Below are 25,496 nucleotides of genomic sequence, written 5' to 3'. Positions count from 1 at the left end.
CACTTAGTGTTTTGTAATGTATTTATTGCATGTAAGGCATCAATACTGAAACTTAAGGCTCATTCACTAACTCCTTCAGTGTCTCTACCTTTGAAGACAATTTATCTAAAATCAAATGGCTGCACAACATGTTCATTTTTAATTATTTATTCATTCAAATTAAATCATACATTATAAACAAAGCCTCTCAAATACAAGTTGATTAAAGTGTCATTGCACAGTTAACCACAAGGTGTTATCAGAAACAGTCTGCTCATTTCTAAATTGGTATAAGTGCCATTTCTCCTTTCATAGGTAAAACAAAAACTAGCATTTCTTTGGTTACTTCCCAACTCAGATGAAATGCAAAACAAGTGAAAATGTTGAGCACATTTCCACTTGAAAAAAAAAAAAACTCAACTTGTAGCTGTAGACTAAAAGTAATATTCATTAGCCAATTGACTTTTGATAAGAAACTCATTTGCACAGCTGATTTTGGTGTCGTAACTCCTGTGTTTGTTATAATCTCAACATGTGTCCAGTCAAGAAACGGCTCCCACCTCGAGAGAAATAAACAAAAAGTTGAACAAACCTTCATCTACTATATTCCATGTCTTAAAAATAAAACATATCTGGGTTGTAATTTGTCAAACAATAAGTCTTTACTTAGTTTAGGTCTTGCATTGTTTGATCCTAAATGTTAGAAAAAAGGCTATTGATGGTGGTTTAACATTTTGTCAGATCATTATTTTATTACTACCAATAATAGAATAATAATTAAATAAGGTTATCAGTCAAACTTTTACCTGAACATTCAAACTAATGTTTGAATTCTATAGTAGGGACTGAAAATCAGGATATCTGCTGTTTAGAGTTTTTTCATCCAAGACTACATCAACTAAATATGATTAAACAAAACGTACAGCGTGTAAATCTGCACCGGGAGTTGTCATTGTAGCATAACGTCATCGTCGTCTGAGATGATCTGCACTTGTCCAGCATCAGAGAGCCGGGCGACGTCTCTGACCTGCCGAGGCACAACGACTCGGCACACCGGGAAACCCACCGGGCTGGAATGAGGGGGCGGAGGAGGGAACGGAGGACTTCTGGTGTCCGACCCCAGGATCCAGTGATGGAATGAACGCTTGTATTTAGCCACGGCTGCTTCCAGGAGCTCCTGGGGGATCGGCTGCACACGAGCCAGCGCCTGCTCTGCGAGGAGCTCCAGGAGGGACTGAGTCTGAGCAGACCTGGCGCTTATCGGGGGTTTGTCAGCAGGTGTAGAGGAGGCAGAATCCACTGAAACCCTTCCTGTTTGACCCGCCACCTTCAGCAAGGTTTCCTTATTCTCAGAACTAAGGGAAACTGGATTGGAGAGATTTCTGATCAAAAATCTGTTTATTGTGTTTCGACAATGTATAAGTAATGTTTGTCATTTAGAGATGGAAAGCAGAATATATGCATACAAATGAGACAGTGGTCTGTACATACAGAGATTTTTTTTTACAAAAAACACAAACAAAAACATTGACTAAAGTAATCCCCTACGTTCACTGCCAGTGAGCCTCATACACACGATTATTTATCAGGAACATTGTTAGATGAATATATGCGTGTAACACACATACATGCAGCAAAATACCTGGATTGGAGGGATTTAAACTCACGATAATGACATCGTCTGAGTCGTGAGGCGGTCCTCTCAGCAGGGGAGACTCCTGGAGGAAGCTTAAGTTATCCGAAGTAGCGAGAGGAGAAATGAGAGGCGTCTGCTTCTTCTCAGGCCGGACCCTCTTCACTCTGAGAACACATGTGAGAAGTGAATTTGGAAATCCTTAAAAAATAAATAAATCAAGACCTTTCGTAACATTTCCTGAAGCATCTAGACTAGGAACTCATACAAATAAAAGAGATACACTCACGGTAATGGTGCAAAGAGGCTCAACATCTCCCTGCTCTCCTTTAACAGCACCCTGAAACAACACATGTTGAGTAGTAATCAGATTACTTTCTTTAGGAGATTGGGTTTCAAATTTAGATTGAAAATAAATCATATTAAAATTATAGAAATATTAGTATAACAAAAATATTAAAGGTGGGGTAGGTCATTTTGGAGAAACCAGCTTGAGTGCGCTGGAATTTGAAAATACACAACCGGAAGAAATCTGCCACTTCCTTAGAGAGCCCCTCCTCCAACACACACGAACGCGCACATGACCAATGAGGGCACGAGATAAGTTTGTGCACAGATGGAAGGCTGACAGGCAGGTAGGCCATCCAGTTATTTTAGCCGGGCCGGCTCAGATGATTGGTCGTGCTTTTTACAGCGCTACGGCTTCCACAGATGAAATTTGTTAATGGATTTTTTGTCAAACATATATTATTATATTATATATATATTATGTAAACATATATTCATTGCTATCGGGATGTTAAGAGCATTCCATGGAATATAACAAAAAGTGTATCTCAAGCCGGTTTCTCAAACTTACCTACCCCACCTTTAAGTAAGAAAGTTTAATAAATGGTCAAATAAAATACATATGTAAAGAGAACTTTAAGTTAAACTGTCCAATAAAGATAGAATGAAAAACAAATATGTATTTAAATATAAGTTAAAGTAAGTGGTGTGCACATTGTACCACAATCTATGACAGATATATATATATACACACAATAGTGGTACATTAGTATGGATAAGATATTGAATTGCAGTTTAATGGGGAATTGTTTTAACAGTAAGAGAAATCAGGCTGTTGAGACTGAGTTTGCCACGGTGTGACCAACCTGGATTGCATCCACCCCTTTGGCCACAGCAGTTTGACCTCATTGTCTAAAAAGGTCTTCAGATATTCCTCCAGCTCCTGACCACTTTTCTGTCTTTTATACCTCTCCATGTTCACGGTTAACACGTGACACAGGCACTCCCTGTGTGAGAGATGTTGGCACAAAGTTAAAATTAAGTTATTTAAAATTTTAAATAATCTAATGATGATTAAATCTGACCTTATCTCTTCGTTCCATTTGAACAGCTTCTTTGGACTTCCTCTTTTCCCGCCTTTCTCCTCCATGTTGTCCTCTGGACCAACATTCTCCTTCTGTTTACTTTCTTTCTCCTCCGCTGCCCTGACATTAAAACAGAGATTAAGATGAGACAAAAAAGATCCACAATGAGCCCAAACCATGAACTGAGGAGAATCAAGTGTACGGCCTCAAATTATGGACACAGTCGGTTTTTTTTCTAGAAGCTGCACAAAAATATGTGTGAATACAAAATGGAAACAAGGCTTTGAAATAAATATATTCTCATAATTGATAGATGAAAAGATAAAAATCTAATAATTTGAAGCCGAATGCCCCTTTTTTGGCTCCGCTGTTAGCAAATAGCAATCTAACAGTACCATGTAGTAAATGAAAGGAATTTTCCACAAGATATATGCTCAAGTGCTTACTTTGAAGTCCTGGCTTGCTCATATACTTGACAGCTTTCATTGAAACTTGCAATCTGCTCGGGCATGGCTCTGCAGATGGCCTCCTTCAGTTTCTGCATGCGGTTCTCCACATCAGAGCATTCCTCCTGGTCAGTGTCAAATTCAAGATAAAAGTCACATGCAGATGTAAAACTTGAAACACATAGGCTACTACAAGTGATAAACAAATAAAACTCACCGTGTGTGCGAGGAACAGTTTCTTCACACGTTTGAGGAGTGTGTCTCTGCTGCAGGGCAGGAAGGACGACAGGTGTGTGTAGACCTTGGAGCGCAGCTGGNGTGTGCCTTGGCAGTCTCAGATGATTACAAATGATGAAATACAATGTAAAACTACCGAAAAATACCAGCTCCTTAAAACACAACCGCTCTACTCAACGCAACTCTACTATACCCGCGGTCAGAGAGCGGAGATGTGTCCCCTGTGTGATGTAATATGACGCGTTTGACGTATGACCTTAAAAAAAAGCCGTTTTTAAGAGCAGAGCTCAAAATTGCTCCTTTCCCTCTGAATTCTTGCACTTATGTCTCGTAAAACATATCAAATCCTGCATTCACTTTTTTAATTGTAATTTTCAAGCAAGTTTAAGCATAAATGTAGAAAAAATAAAAACCTGCAAGATGCTCTTTAAATGACTCATTATAGGTTTTTGGATTCACAAACAAAAGGAAAGTTAAATTGACATTTCTGTTTTAAAAAGATGTAATATGTAATTTTGACACATTAAAATGCCTTAAAACAAGACAATGTGTTGGGTTCTGAACTTACATTATCCCAAATGTTTTCTACAATTTTCAAACCCAGAGATAATTTGAATGAGACACTTTTATAAATGTCGGTCGTTTATAACTATTTAAAAATCTATTTTAATTTACTGAAAAAAGCTAGATCTTTAAAAAAAAGATGAGCATGCGTTAAGGAGGAAACCCTTTTTTTAAATTACCAAACTGCTTTATTCAGTGTTTTTGCCAATTTTGATCAGCGTGTCAGTTTGTTTTATATAGGAGGTGACATCTGTGGCTAATTCAGCTGCCGGTAAAACTACATAATTCAAGCTTAATAATAGGCTGGGTTTCTACTACACTCATATCTATAATGGATATACATCTAGACAACAACCCTACAAATGCCAAACCCCTCTAGGTCACTGTCACGCAATGATTTCAATTTTCATGAGTGCTCGTAACAGTATCTTCACACTCACTGACAAAGCACCCAGAGGTGCAGCAGAGTGATGATAATCACTTTGGGGATACATCAAGCAATTACACATTGAACAAATATAATGGACCCTGGGTTTTTCACTTCCTGCCGATTGCATGTCGCTCTGCAGTGATTTAGTGATCACAATTAATTGGTATTACGATTGAAAAATGAAAACCTTCCAAAAGAAGCAGAAGTGTAGCAGTGTTCACCAACCAGTCACAATCAATCCCCGTTTATTCTCTGGTTCTTAGTTTAGGTGCGCCCGACATATTATGGGTGAATGGTGTCCAGTCCTGTGTAAACTGCTCATGACATTTATTGAGAAATAACTTGCAATAACAATACATAAACCTACACGCACACAATGCTTGATGATTTCCTTTCCCTCCGCCTTACTAAGTGATTTCCCAGAGGGGCTGAAGGAGCTGGGAGCAGTTTGACATGTCCTCTTTTCAGTAGCTGGGTCGCAGCTCTGCATGAGTAAGAAAACCCACATGAGGGAGTGTTACAGCCGTCAGCACATTCAGAAACAGAGAATAGGCAGAAGTGATACTGGAGTGAGTTGCTAATTTACACCAAGCAAACCCTAGAAAAAAATGCAAGTCAAAATGACCCGAAACACTACAACAATAGAAACCTTGTTCTTTTCCACAAGAATATGCCTCCTTTCCTCAAAGGAAAATCAATACTCAAAAGAACAGCCATTGGCACAATGCTGGGAACATAATCTATTTTTTCTTTTAAAGAACTGGACAAAGCACAATTTTGCAGCAAGATTCAGAAATTGCACAGGTACAAGATGATTCTCTTAGAATTGAAAAGCATTTTATTTCACTCTCAGTCCTGCTGATACAAGCCCAACCAGTAATGGGTCACAGCTCCTTTAACCTGGCATATAATGATCAAAAAGTTGCATACAAAACATATCATGAATGCACCAGAGCAACAATTCATGCAGCCACTTCAGCAAACCTGGTGCTTAATATCAGCCTGTGAAATTCATCATACTGTACAAGTAAGCACACCAAAAGTGAAACTGTTTTTCTCTTTGTTGCGGTCAGACACTTTGCATTTGTCAGGGCTCGAGAACAAATGGTGAGACGCTACAATAATTTGTTGCATGTCATTCATGAAGTCGCTGTTTTTCAAGTTGCAGCACTGCTGGAGAGTCAACTCGTTTTGAAGTCATCCTTCAAGTAAATTCAGAGCAAACTATTCAGCCCCACGTCTCATGAATGATGGATTAAACGATTTGTGAACAGAGGAGAGTGAGCACCACTTGATGCAGACATGAAGTCATAGCTCGTTTAAAACTAGACGCCCAGTCATTTGAAATCACTAAAACCACGTTTTCGTTGTGTTTTTTTTTTTTTTGCATTCAACAGAAAATAACCAGAGTAACTGAATGATTAGTGCAGTAAAGCACAAGTTCCAAAACAATATGATACTATATTGATTCTTTATTCCTCACAAAGTCCACCAAAATGGATTTCTATTGGATTTAGGAGCCTGCAATTAATATATGTCCATTAACACATCAAACAAATCAGTTCAATGTTATCTACCCACTTAAAGCAACCACAATTCGATCTGATAATTGTTTTACCGGGCTATTCCGGACATCTAAATTAAAAACTATCAATTATTTTTTATATTAAGACAATTATTCACAAGGACATTATATTAGAAAGGAGGTATGCTTGGAAAGAAATGGTAGAGATGTGATAGTTTAAAAAAAAGGTGTATCTTAAAAATTATTTTTACTTTGCATCAATGAGCCGTATACATTTCAATGTACTGGTAAATCTCTTTCAATGAGGTCACATCATTTAATAAAATAGGTCTTATCAAAAGGAATGATTGTACACCTTTTACCCTTTACCCATGCTCATTAGAGCTGAAAAAAACCTATTCGTATCAATTAGAAATCTAATGGTTTAACAATTTTTTCAACAAAAGGTTAGAAAATATTGACAAATGGTGATTTATTTTAAAGACGGCTTAAGGGTACTTCTTTTAAGAGGTCATGGTGTTCACTTTACTTTTCAAAAGCCAACAGAGGATCAATATAAAATCGGAAATAATAAAGAAGAAAAGAGAAAAAAATACAACTTTTCAAATTTGAGAAAGCTGGAACCAGAAATGCTTGCAATTTTTTCGTTATAAATAACTTGATGACATATCAATCAACCGTAGTGTTTTTGTTGATTGATTCCCTGCCTGTTGTCTAATCAATTAATGGTTTCAGTACTAGTTTTCATATGAGGCACCTCAGATACACACACAGTCTGCCATTACCATTAGTGTTCTGAAACCTGTGGTTAGAGCACACATCCCTATCTGTCACTGGACTCATACCTAAAACTCAATATTGGAGACCATTTGGATCACCTTGAGAGGTCCCTGGTGGAACCCCGGACCTTACAGCAGTTAAACGCATGTAATATCCTATAATATGTGTGGATTAGGAGTCTGAGCATTTTACGACAGGTGCATGACACAGATCAATGGCACAGTGCAGCTTCCAATTTCACGGTGCATAGTGCGAGGCTACGCGTAAAGTGATTCATATCTAGTGCAACTGCAGAGTAGTCAATATCCTTGTGTGCCCTCCGGTGAGCGATTGATTCCAAACAAAAACCACACACACAGCAAGGAAACAGGTGCATGGAAATCTATCTGCAGTGCAATAGCAGCTTCACTTCCCCTTATTTACACAGTCGGCCATGACTACAAAAATGAGCATTTCACATGAGATGATGGTAAAAGTTGCACTCACCCAAACGAGAGGTCGGGCGTGTGTGAGCGCGTTCCAGTGAAAGGGATCCGGAGACAGGGGTGTCCCGCCTGTTTGATCCTCTCCACTCACAGCCGATTATACACACACACCCGCAGAGAGGCTTCCATGCTGCTTTCTGTGCAAACGAGAAGCAGGATCAGCAGCTGACCCGAGATGTGTCCCATGTGTCACACCCTCTCTTCCGGAAAGCACGGACACACAGACCCGCCTGTGTTGTCTACAGTGAAGTCGGAGTGAAGACAACCAGCGGCGGCATGCACACACTTACACACACTCCGCGCGCAGCTGGCTATTATTGCACCACCACCGTTGAAATGTGCACACAGCAGAAGGAGGCAGCTCACACACACTTCTTTGAGGCGCGTCGGATAAACCCAACTTTTATTATTCCACCACAAACGAATCCACGGGTCCTAAGATCCGCCCTGTTCCCGCCATGGAGGTTCCCGCAGCATGACCACAGCCGTGCATCCACAACACTATTTTACACTACCATATTTCTTTATTGATTAAAAACAGCATGATGCATAGGGAATTGGATTACCCGTTTTATTATCAAAGGTGCCTACTATGGGTTGTTTTCATTGCCCATCCACTGGAGATTATAATGAACCAAAAGTGGATGTATGCAGCAGAAGTGCAGCTAGCGCCTCTGCTGGCCATTTTTTTCACATTTCCGATTGAGAAAATGTTGAATGAACGCCTGACTAATTAGTGGAGATAAGCAGAGTGGTCATTGGGACTGCAGATGGTAACATCATAATTACTGAGTCCAATGCAGCCTATACACAGAACATGTTGCAGGCACTAAAAACGCCAACTGTGGCCATCACTATGTGACAATACCAGTTACATCCTTCATCTCCTTTATTTATTTTTTATTTTAATTTTAAATATTGTGACATGTGATTAAAACACCCACACTTTTACCCAAGAAAGCTTAGTCGATGGCCTGTCAGTACAGCAGTACTAACCCATGCTGACAATCCTAACAGGCCTGCTTCAATGTGATTCACTCTCTCTGAGTGAAATCATTTTCATAATCCCACAGAAACCATTATCCTCCTCAAATCTCCCAACCACCATCCCCCTTCCGAATAGTGTTAATTGAGTGGATGTAACAGGGGAAATGTATAGTATTTTCTTGTAGCAGCACAATTTTTAATAACCTATGGAACCCATCCGCCCATCATGTATCTCTTACAGGATTATGTATTACTATGTGAATATCTACAATAAACACATCCAAGAGAAAATATTATTTTACTGTTTATTTGTTACATTACATATCTTGCATTTATTTTCAATCTAAAAACATGTGTTGCAAAACAAAATGCAATATTATAGCTTTTATATTGATAGAGGAAGTAATTTTTAGTAAGTTTGTTTCATTTGTAAAACAAAAAACGTTCATCACAATTACCCAAAACTCTCAATGACACTGTTTAAAATAGTGTCATTTTTGTTTTTCATCCTAATATCCTAATATTTAAAAAAACAAATAAGCACAAATGAAAAGAATATTACAAATAATTACAATTCGAATATTTGAGAAGGAACAATTGTTATATCTAAAAATGATGTAAAAAAGTAAATTATTATTTTCTAATTGGTTAATTGACTAAGCGTCTCACCTCCAACTTCTGGTGGGTAGTTGAATCTAGATAAAAGCATAATTCTGTGCAGTTAAAAAAGTACAATAATTCCTTCTGAAATGCTTTTAACCTCCAGTCACTGTACCGTTTATTGGAATTAAAAATGGACCAAACATGTAGTGGTGGGGAAGTGGGTCCTCTCCCTCTCCTGTGGGGAAGTTCATTTAGTTTATTGGCAACAGCTTTAGCCTCACAGCACAGCACTGGCTCACACCCTGGGATAAGGGGCAGCATGTCCTCCCTCACAGTCCAATCACCCTCCAAATTTAAAGTATTTTCCAGCCAATTCTGTCTCTTTACAGATGTGTGTCCCCACAGAGCCCGCTGCACAGCGTGCTGCCTCTGCTTGTTCTCAGATGAGTCATCTTGAAACTCAGCCGATACACAGCCTTGTATGTGCATGGCAAATGTGGCTGAATCGTGATGTCTGTAGAGCATGACCAGATCATCATCAAAGCTCTGACGCTTGTGTTTGACCTTTATGCTGGTTTGAGAGAGACACCTTTAGATCATAAGAGACTTAAGACAAAACTACAAAGAGACATAAAACGGTTACAAAGGGGGGGAAACCACTGCAAGGAGACAAATAAGGCCCACAAAGAGACACAAAACAACTGCAAAGAGACATAAAACCAAAACAGAGAGACACATACAGAGTGCCAAGAGACACAAAACCACAAAAAAATGCACAACAACCACAACAAATAAATAAAAAGAGCTACAAATCTATAAAGTCTGTGTGTCATGCTTCTCAAGGAGATCTGGTGCCCTTTTACATATATATATATATGGCCAGGGGAGCAGTGTCGTATTCAACCTTGGATTCTACAATAAAGGGTTCGTTTTTTTCATTTTGTATTTCAGAAAGGTCAACAATTAAAAATCAATAAAAGCAGACTATTGCAGAAGAAAACTAAGAAATATGTGTGGGTCTCCTGGGGCTTGTTATTTCACCTCCACAAATTCCAAGGCTTAAAGGCTTTTTTTCAAACAAGACTCATTGATTCATTTCAGTCTTTCATCACCCTCGTCCTGATATGATTGGCTCAGAGAAAGCTTTGTGCCCCTTCTTTTACAGGAAAGAATAGAAAACAAGACCAGATTCCACTCCAAAACCTTTGTCTCCTTGCGCGACCTTTTCAGTTCTCTTCTCACCTTTGTGTTATCTCAGCCGCTCTGTGTGTCTGTGTCTGTGTCTGTGTGTGTGTGTGTGTGTGTGTGTGTGTCTTTCTTTCACTGGGACAGATCCCCTACTGTATTTCCCCATCATGTATTCCTCTGAGGCTCAGGGTGGAAATAAGGGGCTAATGAGATCCTGCTTCCATTTCCCTTGCAGCCTCTTGGGATCCCACCTTAACTCCAGGAACTCCCCCTGGAGAGGGTGCGTGTCATCTTCACATGTGAGATCTGATGGAGCATGACAAAGTACTTCTGGCTGTGTGGTAATTGGTAGTGAGACAGGCAGGTGTAGGTGCAAGTGAGTGTGTTTCTGCAGAGTCTTTCAAAATCTGAAGGCTGGTGATGGTTCTGTTTCATGTTTCATTCTGTTTAAGTGTGACTCATCAGCCTGGGTTCACATGGTATGCTTATGGCATGACGCTACAGGCTAAACATTGTTTTTCATGCATTTTTCATGCTAATGGAAAGCAATCATCCAAAATACACAGTTTGTGATACATTTGATTAATGTATCCTTAATTCCCACAAAGTTTACTTAAGATAGTAATTAATTAACACAATTAAACAGTTTAATTCATACATATATTACAGATTATATTCTAAAGGAAATGGATTTTGAGATTATTTTATTTATAGTATAGAGCGATATAAAAGGCCAAAAAAACTGTTAAATCCGTTGACTCTAAAAATGACACCATAATACAACACGAGTTTTGAAACTGGTTTCATCCAGATCTCATTGTTTAAATAAATGCAAATTGGCATATATTGATTTAGATAATGCATTATAAATACATTTAAAGATAGCATTTCAGAATATGCGTAGTACACAACTATTTATTGGAAGTTCCATGATGATATATTTTAGTTAAATTGTTTTACCATCCTTACCTGTGGTGCCTCCCCTTCAGACAAAAACAGCAGTGACTTGTTTGGTTGGGCTTCACTAAACTAACAAACTACGTCCTTTTTTTTCCTTGGAATGATGGGTACCAATAAAACATCCTGCCATGACTCACCGCTTTATATTTACAGGCTAGGTGGTGTAACACCGCCCCCTGCTGGTTCAACACGCTCAGTGCTCGAATGACATGATACTACAGTGTTTGCATTGGGCTCAACATCAAATGGAATCACACTGTGCAATGTCTTGAATAAAAAAGATGTGGCTTTAATAAACAAGTATGTTCCTGAAGCTATTTTAAATGTGTATGTTAAACCTCTGGAACTTGATAATAGAGTTTGTTTCTTTTAAATATAGCTACTTTTTTCGTTATTTATTGTATTATGCATGAGTTTCTAATGTCTGACTACTTTGGATTTGCAAACCTAAAGTTATGTGGTTTTACATTCATGTTGCTCTGTGTATTTTAACGTGTTCTTTTATGATGGTCTGATGTAGAAAGAAAGGCTTGATAAAGAGCAGTAAACAGACTGAAAGGGACTGTGGGATTTAGTGGCATCTAGCGTTTCAGTTGCAGATGGCAACCAAATTATTAGGACGGCATACAGATACTTTGTCTAACTTTTTCTTTAACTTCAGCTTGTTTCCTGATCTAACACCTTTTAAAATCACTTGGATTGTGCTAAATATTTGAATTGATAGTTGTAAAAAAAAAACATATCGGGAGCATGTATCCCAAAACTAGTCCTTTGTTTCCAACATTGCTTTAAAATGAAGGAGAAACAAAAAACCTACATTTTGATACTCAGAAACCTCTAAATGTATTTCACATTGAAAAACCCAATGGTCAATCCATTAAACCACTGTCAACATTTATCTGGGATAGCTTTTATTTGAAAGCATGAGTTAAACAGATCTTATATCATTACTTTTTGCCATGATAATCTTTCTAGGTAAAGTGTACCATGTTCTAAATATGACTAAAAATAATGTTTATTTTCTCATGGGTAAGATTCTAAACTTGGTTATCCTGGCAAACCCTTTTTTTTTGTGATAAGCAGTAAGATCAGTCTTGGAAATTGGATCACAACATTTTCTCTTCTCATTTGATTCTCAGGCCCTCAGTACTTTGTTATAAAACATTTCATACCCCCAGTACATAAAAAAAGAAACAAACTCGGAATAAATAACAAGATAAATTATCTTTATTTTCACGTCTTTGTCATTTATAAAATTATGTGTCCAAAATGAATATTAACAAGGCAATACAGAGAATCCTTTTAATAATTCAAGAGGTGGAACTGGGGCTCTAGAGACTGTTAACATTTCTATGCAGACAGAAAAGGGAACGGTCGCTCAGATGGTATCAACATGATCACTACTTCACTGATAGTAAAGTGCATTATTCTTTTACAGATGGACTTTGAGTACCGTGCTAGGAGGTGCCGGGGTCTCTAGAGCCTGCATCCACACCAAGCCCTTCAATGTACAGTCATTAAACTTCATAACCCAGGATTCATCACTGCTTATCGCTCAGCGTAAACCAGACACAGGTCATTCACAAACCCTTGAACATTCTCACACCGGATAACCCCCACTGAATGATCAGCGTCATCGTCATTATTAGCGAAAAGCATGATTCTTCTCTTATCTTAAACATAACGTCATATTCTTCTCCCTACAGTAAAATACACAAAACCCCAGCAACCGTAAAAACCAAAATGGGAAGAATGAAGAAAAAAAGCTCTAATCTACAAAACCAAAACAAACAAAGGAGATCCTTAGATACCATGTGCTCAAAGATAAATTCTAAATGGATTCTCGCAATTCTGTGCGTTGTTGTGAGTTGGTTTCACTGACGCAAGTTATAAAATTAAATATTATATACTGTATAGGTTATTATTACAGTAACAATGTTCCATGCGATCATTTTTCTCATCTTCTGTACAGAGTTGAGGATTCAGTAGTAAATAACAAGGATACAGACCTATAGCGCCTGGTGGCCAGAGTGCCAAAATGTTACAGAGCTGTGGAGAGCTGGGACAGGGGGTCTACAGAGTGGCCCAATATCATGGTGGTGAAACAAAAGCGGCTGTTTTACAAAAATCTGAATCAAAATAAAGCTATTATTTACTGGAAAATTTGGAAGGAACAGTCCATCCTTAAAGTGTATCTCATTGTGCTCGATGTTCAAAGCCTTTTTTGTCTGATAATGTGTGTATTTTCTCTATGTGCTTAATCAATTTCAACCTAAAAGGATATTTGGGATTTTTGGATGTGGACCAGTGTATTTCCTACAGTAGATAGCGGAAAATTAGCCAGTTTGTTGGAAGAGACAGGAGAAGTGGCACCAACGCTAAGCAATGTACTGCAGCAGACAAAGGAAGAAGCAAAACATGTCTTAGCAACCTAAAATATCAGTCAAAATGTAAGTTGTATTATTTTCATCACTTTAACTTACCGTGAGACAGCCCTTTCCTAGGGGGACTATTATTATAAGCCATTAGCTCTCTTTAAAGCCATCAGACTCCACTGACAAAAACAGTAATTTTACCGCACAGAACATGGACGTTTCTGGCCTACTGCTGCATAAATATTTAGTTTGTTTGTGTTATCGTGCATCTTTGGTGTTTTAAAGGGTTGATTAAGATTATTCAAAGTCGCACAATAACACAAAACGAACTGACGATCAAGGCAGCGATAGACCAGCAACTCCCGTGCTCAGCAAGGTCGAATTATTGTTTTTTTCAATGGGCTTTGTAGAGAGCATAAATAACGCCTTTAGTTACCCGTCGGAAAGCTATGTGTGGCGGAAAGGTAAAGCAGTGAAGATACTCTAAAAATAACGTTCACTTAAACAGATAGATTTTTTAGATATCTAACATACATTTTGCTGCTGCCACCTTCAACATCAGTACACTACTTTGCTAAGCACTTTTCTCCAAATCTGGGGCATCTCCACCGCCATTTTCAGGAGGTCATACTCTGAATTTGAATGTTTCTCAATCAACCTCAACAATGAATTTCCAAGAATGACCCCAGAGAGCATGTGGAATTGGAAATTGGACTCGATGAAGACATACCATCTTGGTTTGGCTTGTTATCCCCTGGAGTAGGAAAAACATCACCAGGCAACAAAATAGATGAATAGAACTACATACAGTCCTGTTAGCAATAGTCGCTCATTTTGAAAGTGTTTAAGGATGGATTTTCCTTTGGATTCTAAACCATGCTTCATGTCAAATTGTGGAAAATCAGGTCTGGAAACAAGAAATGAAATAAAACATGTTCCTTGACAAACGCTATATTCATATGTAGCTTTATTAAATTAAATCATTTTTGATGCAGCCATTTTTTTTTTAAGTGCATACTCTCCTCTATGGAAGCAAAAGAGACCACAACCACTACTGACCCAGTCCGCAGAGCACCATGGCCCAACACATAAACCCATAATTAAGACTTAAAGACACAATCCAAACCCACGGGTTCATTCAGTCAAATACATTACTATTTAGTCATTATAAAACAATACCAAAGTGAGTTGCTAAAGCACTGAGAGAGCAGGAGGAGCTGAGGGAGCAGCACACAAAGCACACAAAAAAGGGCATCCGATTAAACATGCCGCAGATCAGGAGGACATTCAGAGTCTCTGAGACCCCGAGTATCCCTGTCAGGGCAATAAGAGTGCCAGTGGTGACGGTGGGTGCTAATTAAAGGCTAGCAGAAACACATTCATTTAGACCACAAAGTGGAGGTGCAGTGGGCTGTATAAGGCATGGATGATACATGTGCTTGATGATTCATAACCAAGTGACACAATCAAGCAGTTTACTTGCCATTCCTTAACTTAATCTAACTACATCATCTGTGCGCAAGAAGCCTATCAAATCAGACAAATTAAGTCAAGTAAGGCTATATAAGCACACACACTTTAGCGCTGGTGCAGGGTTAGATACAACTGAACACATTAAAAGGGTAGATGAACAACAGGATGCTCTAAGACCATCATTATGTACAACATGTCATGAAGTTCATCGTCCTTTTCGGATCTGCCTTTAATTTAGACATTTGACAGCTAAAACTCAGCACAGCAGATGGACATTAGATTGAGGCGTAACAGGACCAGCTACTCTACCGTTTGGTTGATATTTGACATTTTGGTAACGCTTACTATGACACCCATGTCTTTTACGCATTATAAACACACTTATAGGAGTTATAATCTGCTAATAGCACTGTTTAATTAGACTTAAACACTCATAAAGCTTTATAACAATAATCATAACACATTAAAAAAGTATATATTTGTATTATTTTTAGGTTGAGGGTTCATAACACTTCATAATTGCAAGTCAGTCGCTGATATTTGTTTGCAAGGATCATCATTTAATACATGATAGACATGGGCTTGCAAAATAATTCAGTTACTCAGAAATATTACGATACTTTAGTCATGAAATACTTTGTGTTATAAAGGATTGTAGAAATGTATGTCTATGATCGCTTATGACAATAATTATACAGTGCTATTAGCTAATAATTAGTCATTTACAATGCATTATAAACACAGGCGTGCCACAGACATTTTTATTTATTTATTTGTATTTTATACACGTTTACCAAGTCTGTGAGCTGACCTCAGCTCCTCGATTTAAGAGGCGAAGGAAGCGGCCAAGCGGCATAAAGCTATTCACACCTTTAGGTGGAGCGAAATCTCCCCACCCCAACTCGAAGAGGCCGATGAGGTCATAACCCCGAGCCCACAGGTGCCTCCTCCACAGAAAGCGAGAAAGAGAGACAGAGAGTACATCTGCATAAAAGCAAGATCAGTAAGACTTCGGACAAAGAGCGATGGTGGAGCAGCGCTGTGACAAACTGGCCAGAGATACGATGTTGTTGTGCTGATAAGGCCGCGCCCCTGGAACTCTCGGCCAGTAGTGTGCGTGTGTGTGTGGCGGTACCTCCAGATAATTGTTTAGTGGACACACACTGGAACAATGGTCATCTCGTATCCCGCTGTTTTCACCTCCTACGTTCTTGTTTATTCTCGTGATGTCTCTTCTCCATGATGGCAGGCCTCTCAGTCTCTCTTTCCGTCTCTCTGCTATTTTCAAATATCCCTCCCCCTCCCACCTAATATTATTATCCGTTCCCCTGTCCTCCCTCTCCTTCCCTCCCAAAGTCCAGTTACTGCACCACTGTATGTATAGTCAAGAAAACAATGAGCAGACATCTTTAAAAAGCAGAGCCGACTAGTTAGGAATATGTTTTTCTTTTCACACACACACACACACACACACACACACACACACACACACACACACACACACACACACACACACACACACACACACACACACACACACACACACACACACACACACACACACACACCTCATTTCTAGTGGTGTTTGTTGGACATGCAGGATTGAGGGAACGAGGACAGGGGAGACAAAAAAGGTTTCTAGCTTTCTATCTCGTAAAGGGAAGAGGGGAGGCGTGTGTTTAAGTGTGTGAGTGTGTCGAGGGAGATGACTTAGTCCCGCTTCCATCTCCTCCGGTATTTCCTTTCCTCATCACCTGCCGGGAAAAAAAAAAGATAAAACATTTAGAGTTCATTATAACTAGTGCGATCTGTCCATAGCTTTTTTCACAGGAGGGAAGAAAGCATGAAGAGGTTGAGTACCTTTTCAAAGAAGGTGAGACAAAAAGAGTTTAGGCTGAAGTAGAAATGCAGGAGAGAAAAAGAGAGCAGAGGAGAGTCAGTCAAATCCGATGTTCAACATTCATTGATTTAAGAAACTTCACCTCTACATTTTTCACACCACGTTTGTATGGGTGGACATATTGGGACCAACAGGCTCAACAAACCTTCTAGATAGTTCCTGGCGACATATTTCAGTGCCTCATCCAGGAGGATGACAGGGATGGAGATCTTCAGGACCACGATCCACTGTGACCAGTGCAGAGGGGTCACCTGGAAGATCAACTGGAAGACAGAGGGATTAGAAAGTCAGAGAGTCTTAACAGTAAAATAGATGCTGAGCACAGCCGACACTGTAATGAAGACTTTTCTGCTGCAAAACAACAAGTTTCCTGGGGAGACTTAAATGCGGAGAACATGCCTTGGGAACGTTTGCCGTTTTGCATGACTTGCAGTTTTCCTGTATACAGCAGTGTTTGTTTTTTCTGTATGAGGTTGCGTTTCTACGGACCCCCCTCCCCTTCGGGCCATGACTTGAATATAGGTGGACAAAAATAAGAATTGCACAAATCATCTTTCTTTTATTTCCTCAGTAAAAGCGTTTTCTTGCGGGTGAATTGGTTTGTGTTGTTGTCAGGATATTATGGTTTTGATGCATTCATATTTTTCTTCCAGTTTTAATTTATTGATGCACTCTAAACACAAGGTACATTTCGTGTGGGTTAGAAAGTTATTAACATTACCGTCATGTCTTTCTTTTGGCAAGAAATCATATTTTAATTGTTGCTAATTTGGCATTTCTAGTCCTATTTGTAATAAGAAGGTTAGCCTCTTGTGGCAAAAAAAAAATCATTTTTACAACAACGAACACTTTATAAAGGTTACTTAAAATGTAACCTCTTAAACTTGTATTTTTTGTGGCAAACATTTTCTTTCCTACTGTAGATCTAAATAGTCTGTATTTAGTTGTGTCTTCTGTACTTTACATGTGTTTCTCAAGTTGCAGGGCGGTAACATTTTCAGGGCCACTGTAATTTTCTCTCAATGTATATTTTGCCATTCAAACACAACACTATCATGGAAAATCTGCCTTTTTAAAAATGTCATCATTCAACACCCCATAGGTCCAACTCACTGACAGTCATGTGGTTGAATTCTTACCGGCAGAGGCTCGACGTAGAGGATTAGGAAGTGGAGGGAGAGGGAGAGGACGATGGCTCCCAGCAGCCAGAAATTGACCCAGGGAGGCATCCTGATCAGGGACTGGTTCTCAGACAAACTGGCGGATATAATTGTAAATAGATTAGACAATTGATCGGGCCTGACATTGATGCTATTCTATGATGTTAAAAGTTGATACAAGTCTTTAACCAGATTAGAATTAAAGTAACAAGCAATCATTAAGGTCTCAGAATGGGCAATAGTATCCATGTAAACATGTTTTCCCTCTGTCTGTTTTACTAAATGTCATATTTTGGGATAACATTTTCAGTGTCATGTAGCCCTTAATTTCAACCTTCCCTTTCTCAGATTCTTTCCTGAATAAGACATTACTATGTATTTCTATAAGGAGTTACTGACAGACTTGCTCCATGAGCAATCCTGGCAAAAAAGCTTAATTTCCCCCTTCATACCACTGTGCCTTTTATTTTCTGCCTCCCCAAAAAAGCATTATTCCATTTTTTAAAGATGTGTGGCTAAGCTTAATTCCATTACCACAATCACTAAATGCAGATTTGTTAAGGAGTTTTATAAAAGTCCTTATATTTGAAGTCATGAGAATATAACCGAAGCAATGAAATACTGCAGCTGCAAAATGTATTTTAGCTATGTTAAACTATTTTAACCTTGACTTTCCAAAAGCGAAGCAACTAACTGCTATCTACAAAAGTACCAGCCACAATTTAGAAAACAAGTTATTTATCATCAGTTAGTTTGTTTATTAGTTAGTTTGTTTGTTTATGTGTTTTTATGACTTTGGTGTTTCAAAGGGTTAGTTAAGATTCCCCAAAGTCACACAATAACATGAACAAATGAACTGTAGCAGCAATAGACAGGGAACTTCAGGGTTTTTTGCAAGGTAAATGTTGTGTTTCTGTCAAAGGTGTTTGGTGGCCTTGAAAAGAACAGATGGAAAAAATAGCAGGCTATTTTAAGGTAGCAAAACACATTTTACTGCTGCCTGTGCCTCTAAAAAATATATATTTATTTAAATACCCTGCTAGTATTCCCATCTCTTTTACCAAACAGAGGGGTGTGCCAACTCTCATCTAATGTACGTAAGATACCAAGCACTTAATTCAAACACATTTCCAAAAGTGCCAACTATTCATTCAGCAGTGAAAGAAGTAGATTTTTGTGATGGATGCGTTTTTCATGCTAAGAAAGTTGGTTAATTCTGTCAGCTGGACGACAACAGTGAGTCTTCTTTTTAACTGAAATCTGACAGCGTTGACATTTAAGGAGTGTTTATCCTCCACATCATAACGAAAGATGACCGACCTGTTGAGTGAGTTGAACATCTCGATGGTGACCAGCACAGATAGGGCCATGGTTGTGGGGTAGCGGGATTCAAACACATCACAGTCGATTCCCTTGAACATGGGGTTATCCTCAGTGCACTGCATGAAGTGTCTCTGTAGACAGAGAGACAGAGCAGTGAGTGTGTCTGTGTGCACGTGTGTGTATGTCCGCAGCAGGAACCCTGCGACCTGGTTTGATGGAGCTGAGATCTGATGGGTTAACAGCTGCAGAACCTTGGCCTTGTTCCCACTTTGCGTGTACCAAACCACATGGGTCTTGCTTCCATTTCTATTTTGGTTAACACTGGGAGCAGGCCCAATCATTACCGTCTCCAACAGTGGGTGTTATGTAAATTAAGTTTGAAGGGCTGTATGTCATAATAGATACAAATCTATATTCTGAGGACTGGACCGCGCCGGTGCTGATACATTTAGACAGTGTGTTTTGCTACTCACCAGCTGATAGAAGGACACTTGTGGGCCGCCCTCATCATACAGATACCACCATGTGGCAGCGCCTACTGTTCCAAGACCCACATATCCTACAGGAGACACAGTCAGAAACAAAATTACATGTAAAACTAAAATTACTAGATAGATGTAGTTATTCCCAGGAAGAAAATGGGTTTTTATGGGTTGTGTGCTTTTAATCTTGGCTGTCTGTTAACTGCAAGAGCTAACTTTGTGTAGTTGCAGTTAGCATTATTATGCTAGCTGCTGCTTTTACGGAGTCCAGAAGGTTGACAGATGTCCATCGACGCTAAGGCTGTGCTAAATAGAATTTTTGTGGAAATACAAGGGTGTGCCGCACACAAAATGTACCTCTGACAAGAAGTTACATTTAGTAGGTCTGTCTGTGAGTGGGATTCCACAAAAAACAACTAGCCTGAGTTGTATTTAAAAAGGATGGAGGTGTGAAGCATGGTCCAAGGTGAACACATTCCATTATCAGTCTCATGAACACTGCTATGGCATTTGTGTGGCATTTGTGTTGTGTGGGGAATCTTCAGAAATCCTTTCTCCAGATTGTAAAATTCCCAAACTCAGAAACAGATATTAACATTTTATGTTATACCTTCTGATCAATGAAATACAACACATGTTCTAAGTATCATCTGTGTCGTTTCATTGCTTAACTTGAAGCTAATCACACACCGAAATCTTAATCCCAACACAGGAAATGGGAACACCTGTTGATCATGTAAATGCAGTATTGGCATTTGCAGAGGTCTATGCTCGCCAGTTGCAATTCTAGATTTACTTTCATACATACATTTTATATAAATTCATTATCTATAGTGAGAAAATGCATAATCACACATCAAATCACAGCAGAGCTAAACATACCTCCAATGGCCAAATATCTGAAGAAGAGCCAGCCAGAGATGAGGGGCTCCTTAGGGTTGCGGGGGGGTTTGTCCATGATGTCCAGGTCTGGGGGGTTGAAGCCCAGGGCGGTGGCTGGCAGGCCGTCGGTCACCAGGTTCACCCAGAGCAGCTGCACTGGGATCAGAGCCTCAGGGAGCCCCAGGATGGCTGTCAGGAAGATGCTGGAGAGAGAGTGAGGAGAAACCAACATCAGCTGATGACGTCAGACTCAACGTGAAGGTAATATCTCAGCGTGTTCCTCTTCCTCACCAGACCACTTCCCCCACGTTGGAAGAGATGAGGTATCTGATGAACTGCTTCATGTTGTTGTAGATGGCTCTGCCCTCCTCTACGGCAGCCACGATCGTGGAGAAGTTATCATCAGAGAGCACCATCTCAGACGCTGACTTCGCCACCGCTGTGCCGGAGCCCATGGCGATGCCGATTTCGGCTTTCTTCAGGGCGGGGGCGTCGTTCACACCATCTCCTGTCTGGGACCACAAAAGATCAATCCTCAGAAAACCTGACTTGTATTCGATTCCTGATTCTGTCAATAATCCCAAAACATTTGCAGAAAAGACCAATTATTTAAAAATGAATTGCTTCCTCTCAGACGGCAACTTTATTTGGAAATGGAATCAGATATTCCGGAGATGGAAGGGGGAGCAGGAAAAAATGCCATTATATAAGACTGATTCACCAATGCAAAAGTGAAATGGTGTAAAAAGAAAACCTCAATATTACAAAATAACAAGATTTGTGACTTTAGACTCAGAGAATTTCAAATGTTTATCTAAGAAATTCTCGAAAAGGCACGACTTTAATCTCGGAAGTTCTACTTTTTCGACCCAAAATGGCCCAAAAATGCAACTGCTTAGAAAGTAGTCTTGTATAACAAATGGACCTTATCTGGAGAAAACCTTTGAATACGGTACATTTCTTTTAAAGGGTATTTTTTGAGGGAACATATATATTTGTTTTACTATTCTAACCTCAACTTGTTTTTCATTCCCACATTTTCAGGGGCGATAACACTTTTAACAGAGACTAACGGCGATGAAAGCTAATGACTATGTTGTCACACAACGTCTCATTATCGTGTCAGATCCAGACAAGATTAATCAAGAGCTGAGCAAGTGAGATATATTAATGTGTCACGACAGGGCCTAAAGCTGCTTTAGACCGCTGTGAATGGTAGAGTTAGTCTGACAGGCAAATGGTGATATTGCTGTCTCCATCCCTCCCATCTTCCCCTCCGATCACCCCTCTTCTGAGACATGTGTCAGATAGGACGCAGCGGAGCGGGCTGGAGATGACAGCTTCTGATAGCAGTGTTTGAGAGAGCAGCCTCAGAGAGACCTGAAACATGTAACGCCTCACTGGCCTCTTCTCATGCATTCTCAACAAGTCGTTCAGACAACGCAAAAACCAGAGGAAGGTGGGAAATGCTTTGTTTTTCTGCCTTGCAACAGGCGTAAAGTACGGAGCCCTTAGAGTCTAGATGGAAAAAAAATACCCGGTGATACATTTTCTAAGTCTGTTCTTAATATTTTCCTCTGTGGTGACGACTTAAGAACAGGAAAGAAAAAAAAGGTTGTTCTTGATAGTCATGTTCCCTTGTTTTGGTTCTTAATTTTGGCCACAAGAGGCTGTAGTGTGCAACTGCCCCATGTTCCAAAAAGGACTAATAGCATTTATATTTTCTTATTACACTCTAGAAATACAGTGTGTTACATTATGTAGCATTACTATCATGTCTTTTACTTGGCTAAAACTGTATTTCAATCATATCAATATGTGTACCCATTATTACAGTATCCAAAAAAATCAGAAAAATGATCTTGGCAAAATGTCTTTTCTCCTCCTTTTTCACTGATGACACGATGAACAATTATCTTGTTAAAATTGTTCCTCCCTCATTAACGCAGACAGGAGTTTAAAAAAAATTGAATCAGACTTATTTTTTCTTTCTGATCTCTTAGTTCTTCCATTAATAATAAACCTATGAAATGTATAATGATTTCATTAGCAGGAAGTAAAGAAATTGTATAGTTTAAGGGGTGGGTGTAGGGTAAAAAGTATAGATGCACACTATACATTTACAAAGGCATCCCCCCCTTCCCTCACCATGGCAGTAATCTCATTGAATGACTGCAGGAATCCCACAATCTTAGACTTGTGAGATGGCTCCACGCGGGCGAAGCATCGCCCCCGTTTGACGGCTTCTCTCTGTTCCTCCAGCGTGAGGTCATCGAACTCGCGCCCCGTGTAGGCCATTCCGGTCACGTCGTCATCCTCGCCGAAGATGCCAACTCGTCTGCAGATAGCCACAGCTGTGCCCTTGTTGTCTCCCGTGATCATAATAACGCGGATGCCTGCCTCGTTGCACAGTTTCACTGAACCGATCACCTCCTTCCTGGGCGGGTCCAGCATGCCCACACAGCCAACAAATGTGAGGCCCAACTGAATAGAAAAAAAAAAGAAAAGAGAGGAGGATTAGGTGGAAAAGGACTTTATCAGAAAACCGAATCTCACCTCGCATCCTCAGAAATGGAATTCACATTATTTGTATTTGTTGTATTGCTGCTGAAAACATCAAACTGATTAGTTTCAATGCAACAAAAAACAGTCTCAGAGAATAAGAACCAAGAGTAGAAGGGTTATTCTTTCAGTGGAAAGAAGATTCTATCACTGCTGTCAAACGAAAAACAGACGGCAGCAAAGAGGACAATATCTGTGAATAGGGTAAACTGAAACATCTCACCATGATACTTCCATGGTTGATCAATTATATTTAGACATTTATATTATGCATGACAATGTTTCCGAAATGTTTATTATTATATTCCATTTTCTAAATGTTTTTAAAGAATAAAAAGTTATGTTTAATATGCTATGGATAATAGATTAACAAACCCCTCTATATAGACATTTAAAATATATACCGGTATATTAATTAAACAGGGAAGTTTGGTGAATGTAAGTTGGAATTTTTTGTATGACTATACAGTAGGAAAAGACACAACAGGCAAAGGGTGTAAAACACTAAAAGATATGAAAAAACCTCCACAGTTCATTATTAAGTATAATACTTTTTTTAATAACCGGTGTTCTAAAAGGTATTGTTGAAACATGCAGATGAGGCCTTATCAAAAGCTCACTTTGGTGAATTTAGGACAAATCTACAAATGCATAGTGTAGTTAAATGAACACCTAAATGTGTATTTTGGATGTTTTGATTTCACAAGGAAGAAGCAACTCTCAACTCTGAAACTGACCAGTGCATGTTTTTGCCTGTGGTGTGTCACCAAATGAGCCTATTTGACCAACTTGGATTCCTAAGATAAGCATCAGATGTCACCACGCTCCTCCACTATACCTCATAACCTGCAAACTTGTTTGAATTCTCCAGGTCCATGTCCTCTTTGCGTAGCGGGATGTCACGAGTGGCCAGGGCCAGGCAGCGCAGTGTGTCCCTGCCCGTCCCCCAGTCCCTGATCTTAGACAGCAGCTGGTCCCTCAAGGCGTCGGTCAGCGGGACCTTCCCTGTCCCCACCCTCAGGTACTGACAGCGCTCTATCACACTCTCTGGAGCCCCCTGAGGGGAGGAGAGAGAACAACATCAAGCCCTGAAAGCAACACATACAAAGGATGAAAGTCTCTCTGTTTATTGGTTATATTATTTGTTCATACCTTGATGAACATCTTGCTCTGGGACCCTGGCTTGACGGGGGTGCAGTAGACGGACATGGACTTGCGGTCACGAGAGAACTCCAGAGTGAACTCTTTCTTCATTAACTGCTTGATCACCTGAGGGATGAAGAATAGGGAGATGTTACAGAAGAAAAGAAGAAGAAAGAGCCAGGGCAGGAGCTAAGCAGCTGAATCTGTGGGCAGCTGTCAGGCCAGTGAGCAGGCTGCTGACAGCTGATGGATGACTCTTCAGACTAAGCACTCAACCACCTTGTCTGGGTGTCTGCCTGCCGCCTCAGATGTCTATGTACAACAGCATGATGATAATGTAGACCTGGCTGAGGATGGTTAGGAATAACTACTGGAGGTTTATGTACAATTAGAGCTAAAATGCTAAATGGAAGAAATACCAAAATACAGGGTTGATACATATTTTTCAAAGTCAAATTCTAGCTTTTCCAGCACCTTACATTGTGGTTACCGTAATTTCCGGACTATAAGGCGCACCTGAATATAAGCCGCAGCAGCTAAATTGAATGATGTGTACATATATAAGCCGCACTGGACTATAAGCCGCAGGTGTTTTAATGTTTAATTACCATATGTAAGGGTTCGTGCACAGAGGGGATTGTCGGGAAAGAGATGGCTGTTTGAGGAAGCTCCCATTTATTAACATTTCAACAAACCAGTTGCATATTTGCATAACGTATTCAAGTGTTAGCATTTAGTGCAATAGTAGCTACAGAACATATGTGTGCTGTGTAAACTGTACTGTATCACATACGTTTTCAGACACACAAACTTTTCAACTTTCAAACTTAAACCGGTGCGCTCCAGCTCACGTACCGGCAGTGATCTACAGCAGTGGTTTCAACCAGTGGAACGGGGAAAAACTGTCTCGTTCCTCGTAATGTCTGTCTCTTGCTCTCAGTTCTGGCGCGACACTCTCGGTTCCACTTTACTTGCCCCTACCCTGTCTCACTCTTTTCCCGGGCAT

The 25,496-nt window shown here is 39.7% G+C and overlaps 4 protein-coding genes across 4 annotated transcripts in view; all 4 read right to left on the bottom strand.

Annotated features, from left to right (window-relative positions):
- The window catches only part of LOC104963667 (calcium/calmodulin-dependent protein kinase kinase 1-like), a 366,751-nt gene extending 358,886 nt beyond the window's left edge, over positions 1–7,865 (bottom strand). The window contains exon 1 of the mRNA XM_010792280.1: positions 7,454–7,865. The gene's annotated coding sequence lies outside the window, so the exon portion shown is untranslated. The remainder of the gene's footprint in view (positions 1–7,453) is intronic.
- tmem200b (transmembrane protein 200B) overlaps positions 1–25,496 on the bottom strand; it is a 461,151-nt gene that overhangs the window by 82,294 nt on the left and 353,361 nt on the right. The gene's annotated exons all lie outside the window — the stretch shown is intronic.
- On the bottom strand, positions 111–13,285 carry LOC104963662 (ubinuclein-1-like). Its single transcript, XM_010792274.1, has 10 exons — positions 13,236–13,285; positions 9,430–9,613; positions 3,649–3,744; positions 3,432–3,556; positions 2,986–3,105; positions 2,767–2,907; positions 1,902–1,952; positions 1,622–1,779; positions 903–1,344; positions 111–539 (listed from the first exon to the last, which is right to left on the bottom strand). The coding sequence occupies exons 1-9, from the start codon at positions 13,283–13,285 to the stop codon at positions 929–931; spliced, it is 1,341 nt and encodes a 446-aa protein (XP_010790576.1). The 3' UTR covers positions 111–539; positions 903–928.
- On the bottom strand, positions 12,396–25,496 carry LOC104963660 (sarcoplasmic/endoplasmic reticulum calcium ATPase 1-like). The gene is made up of 11 exons (XM_010792273.1): positions 25,482–25,496; positions 24,500–24,616; positions 24,186–24,404; positions 22,934–23,269; positions 21,077–21,297; positions 20,786–20,988; positions 19,895–19,980; positions 19,419–19,552; positions 18,078–18,195; positions 17,084–17,201; positions 12,396–16,792 (listed from the first exon to the last, which is right to left on the bottom strand). The coding sequence occupies exons 1-11, from the start codon at positions 25,494–25,496 to the stop codon at positions 16,749–16,751; spliced, it is 1,611 nt and encodes a 536-aa protein (XP_010790575.1). The 3' UTR covers positions 12,396–16,748.

The sequence above is a fragment of the Notothenia coriiceps genome, unplaced genomic scaffold, assembly GCF_000735185.1.
Source record: "Notothenia coriiceps isolate Sejong01 unplaced genomic scaffold, NC01 NC01_scaffold00036396, whole genome shotgun sequence".
Lineage (NCBI taxonomy): Eukaryota > Metazoa > Chordata > Actinopteri > Perciformes > Nototheniidae > Notothenia > Notothenia coriiceps.
The sequence above is the reverse complement of the archived record's forward strand: the minus strand, read 5'-3'. Positions and strand labels throughout refer to the sequence as shown.

Bases quoted from the DNA above. Each gene is read 5' to 3' on its own strand.
- LOC104963662 (XM_010792274.1), bottom strand. From the start codon at position 13,285: ATGATATTGGGCCACTCTGTAGACCCCCTGTCCCAGCTCTCCACAGCT. The intron at 9,614-13,235 runs GTAACATTTTGG...CTCTCAAACCAG, and splicing joins TCCCAGCTCTCCACAGCTCT to CATAAAGGTCAAACACAAGC. The intron at 1,345-1,621 runs GTATTTTGCTGC...TCTCCAATCCAG, and splicing joins TTTAAATCCCTCCAATCCAG to TTTCCCTTAGTTCTGAGAAT.
- LOC104963660 (XM_010792273.1), bottom strand. The intron at 24,405-24,499 runs GTATGAACAAAT...TCCTCCCCTCAG, and splicing joins AGAGCAAGATGTTCATCAAG to GGGGCTCCAGAGAGTGTGAT. The intron at 21,298-22,933 runs GTGAGGGAAGGG...TTGTGGTCCCAG, and splicing joins TCAATGAGATTACTGCCATG to ACAGGAGATGGTGTGAACGA.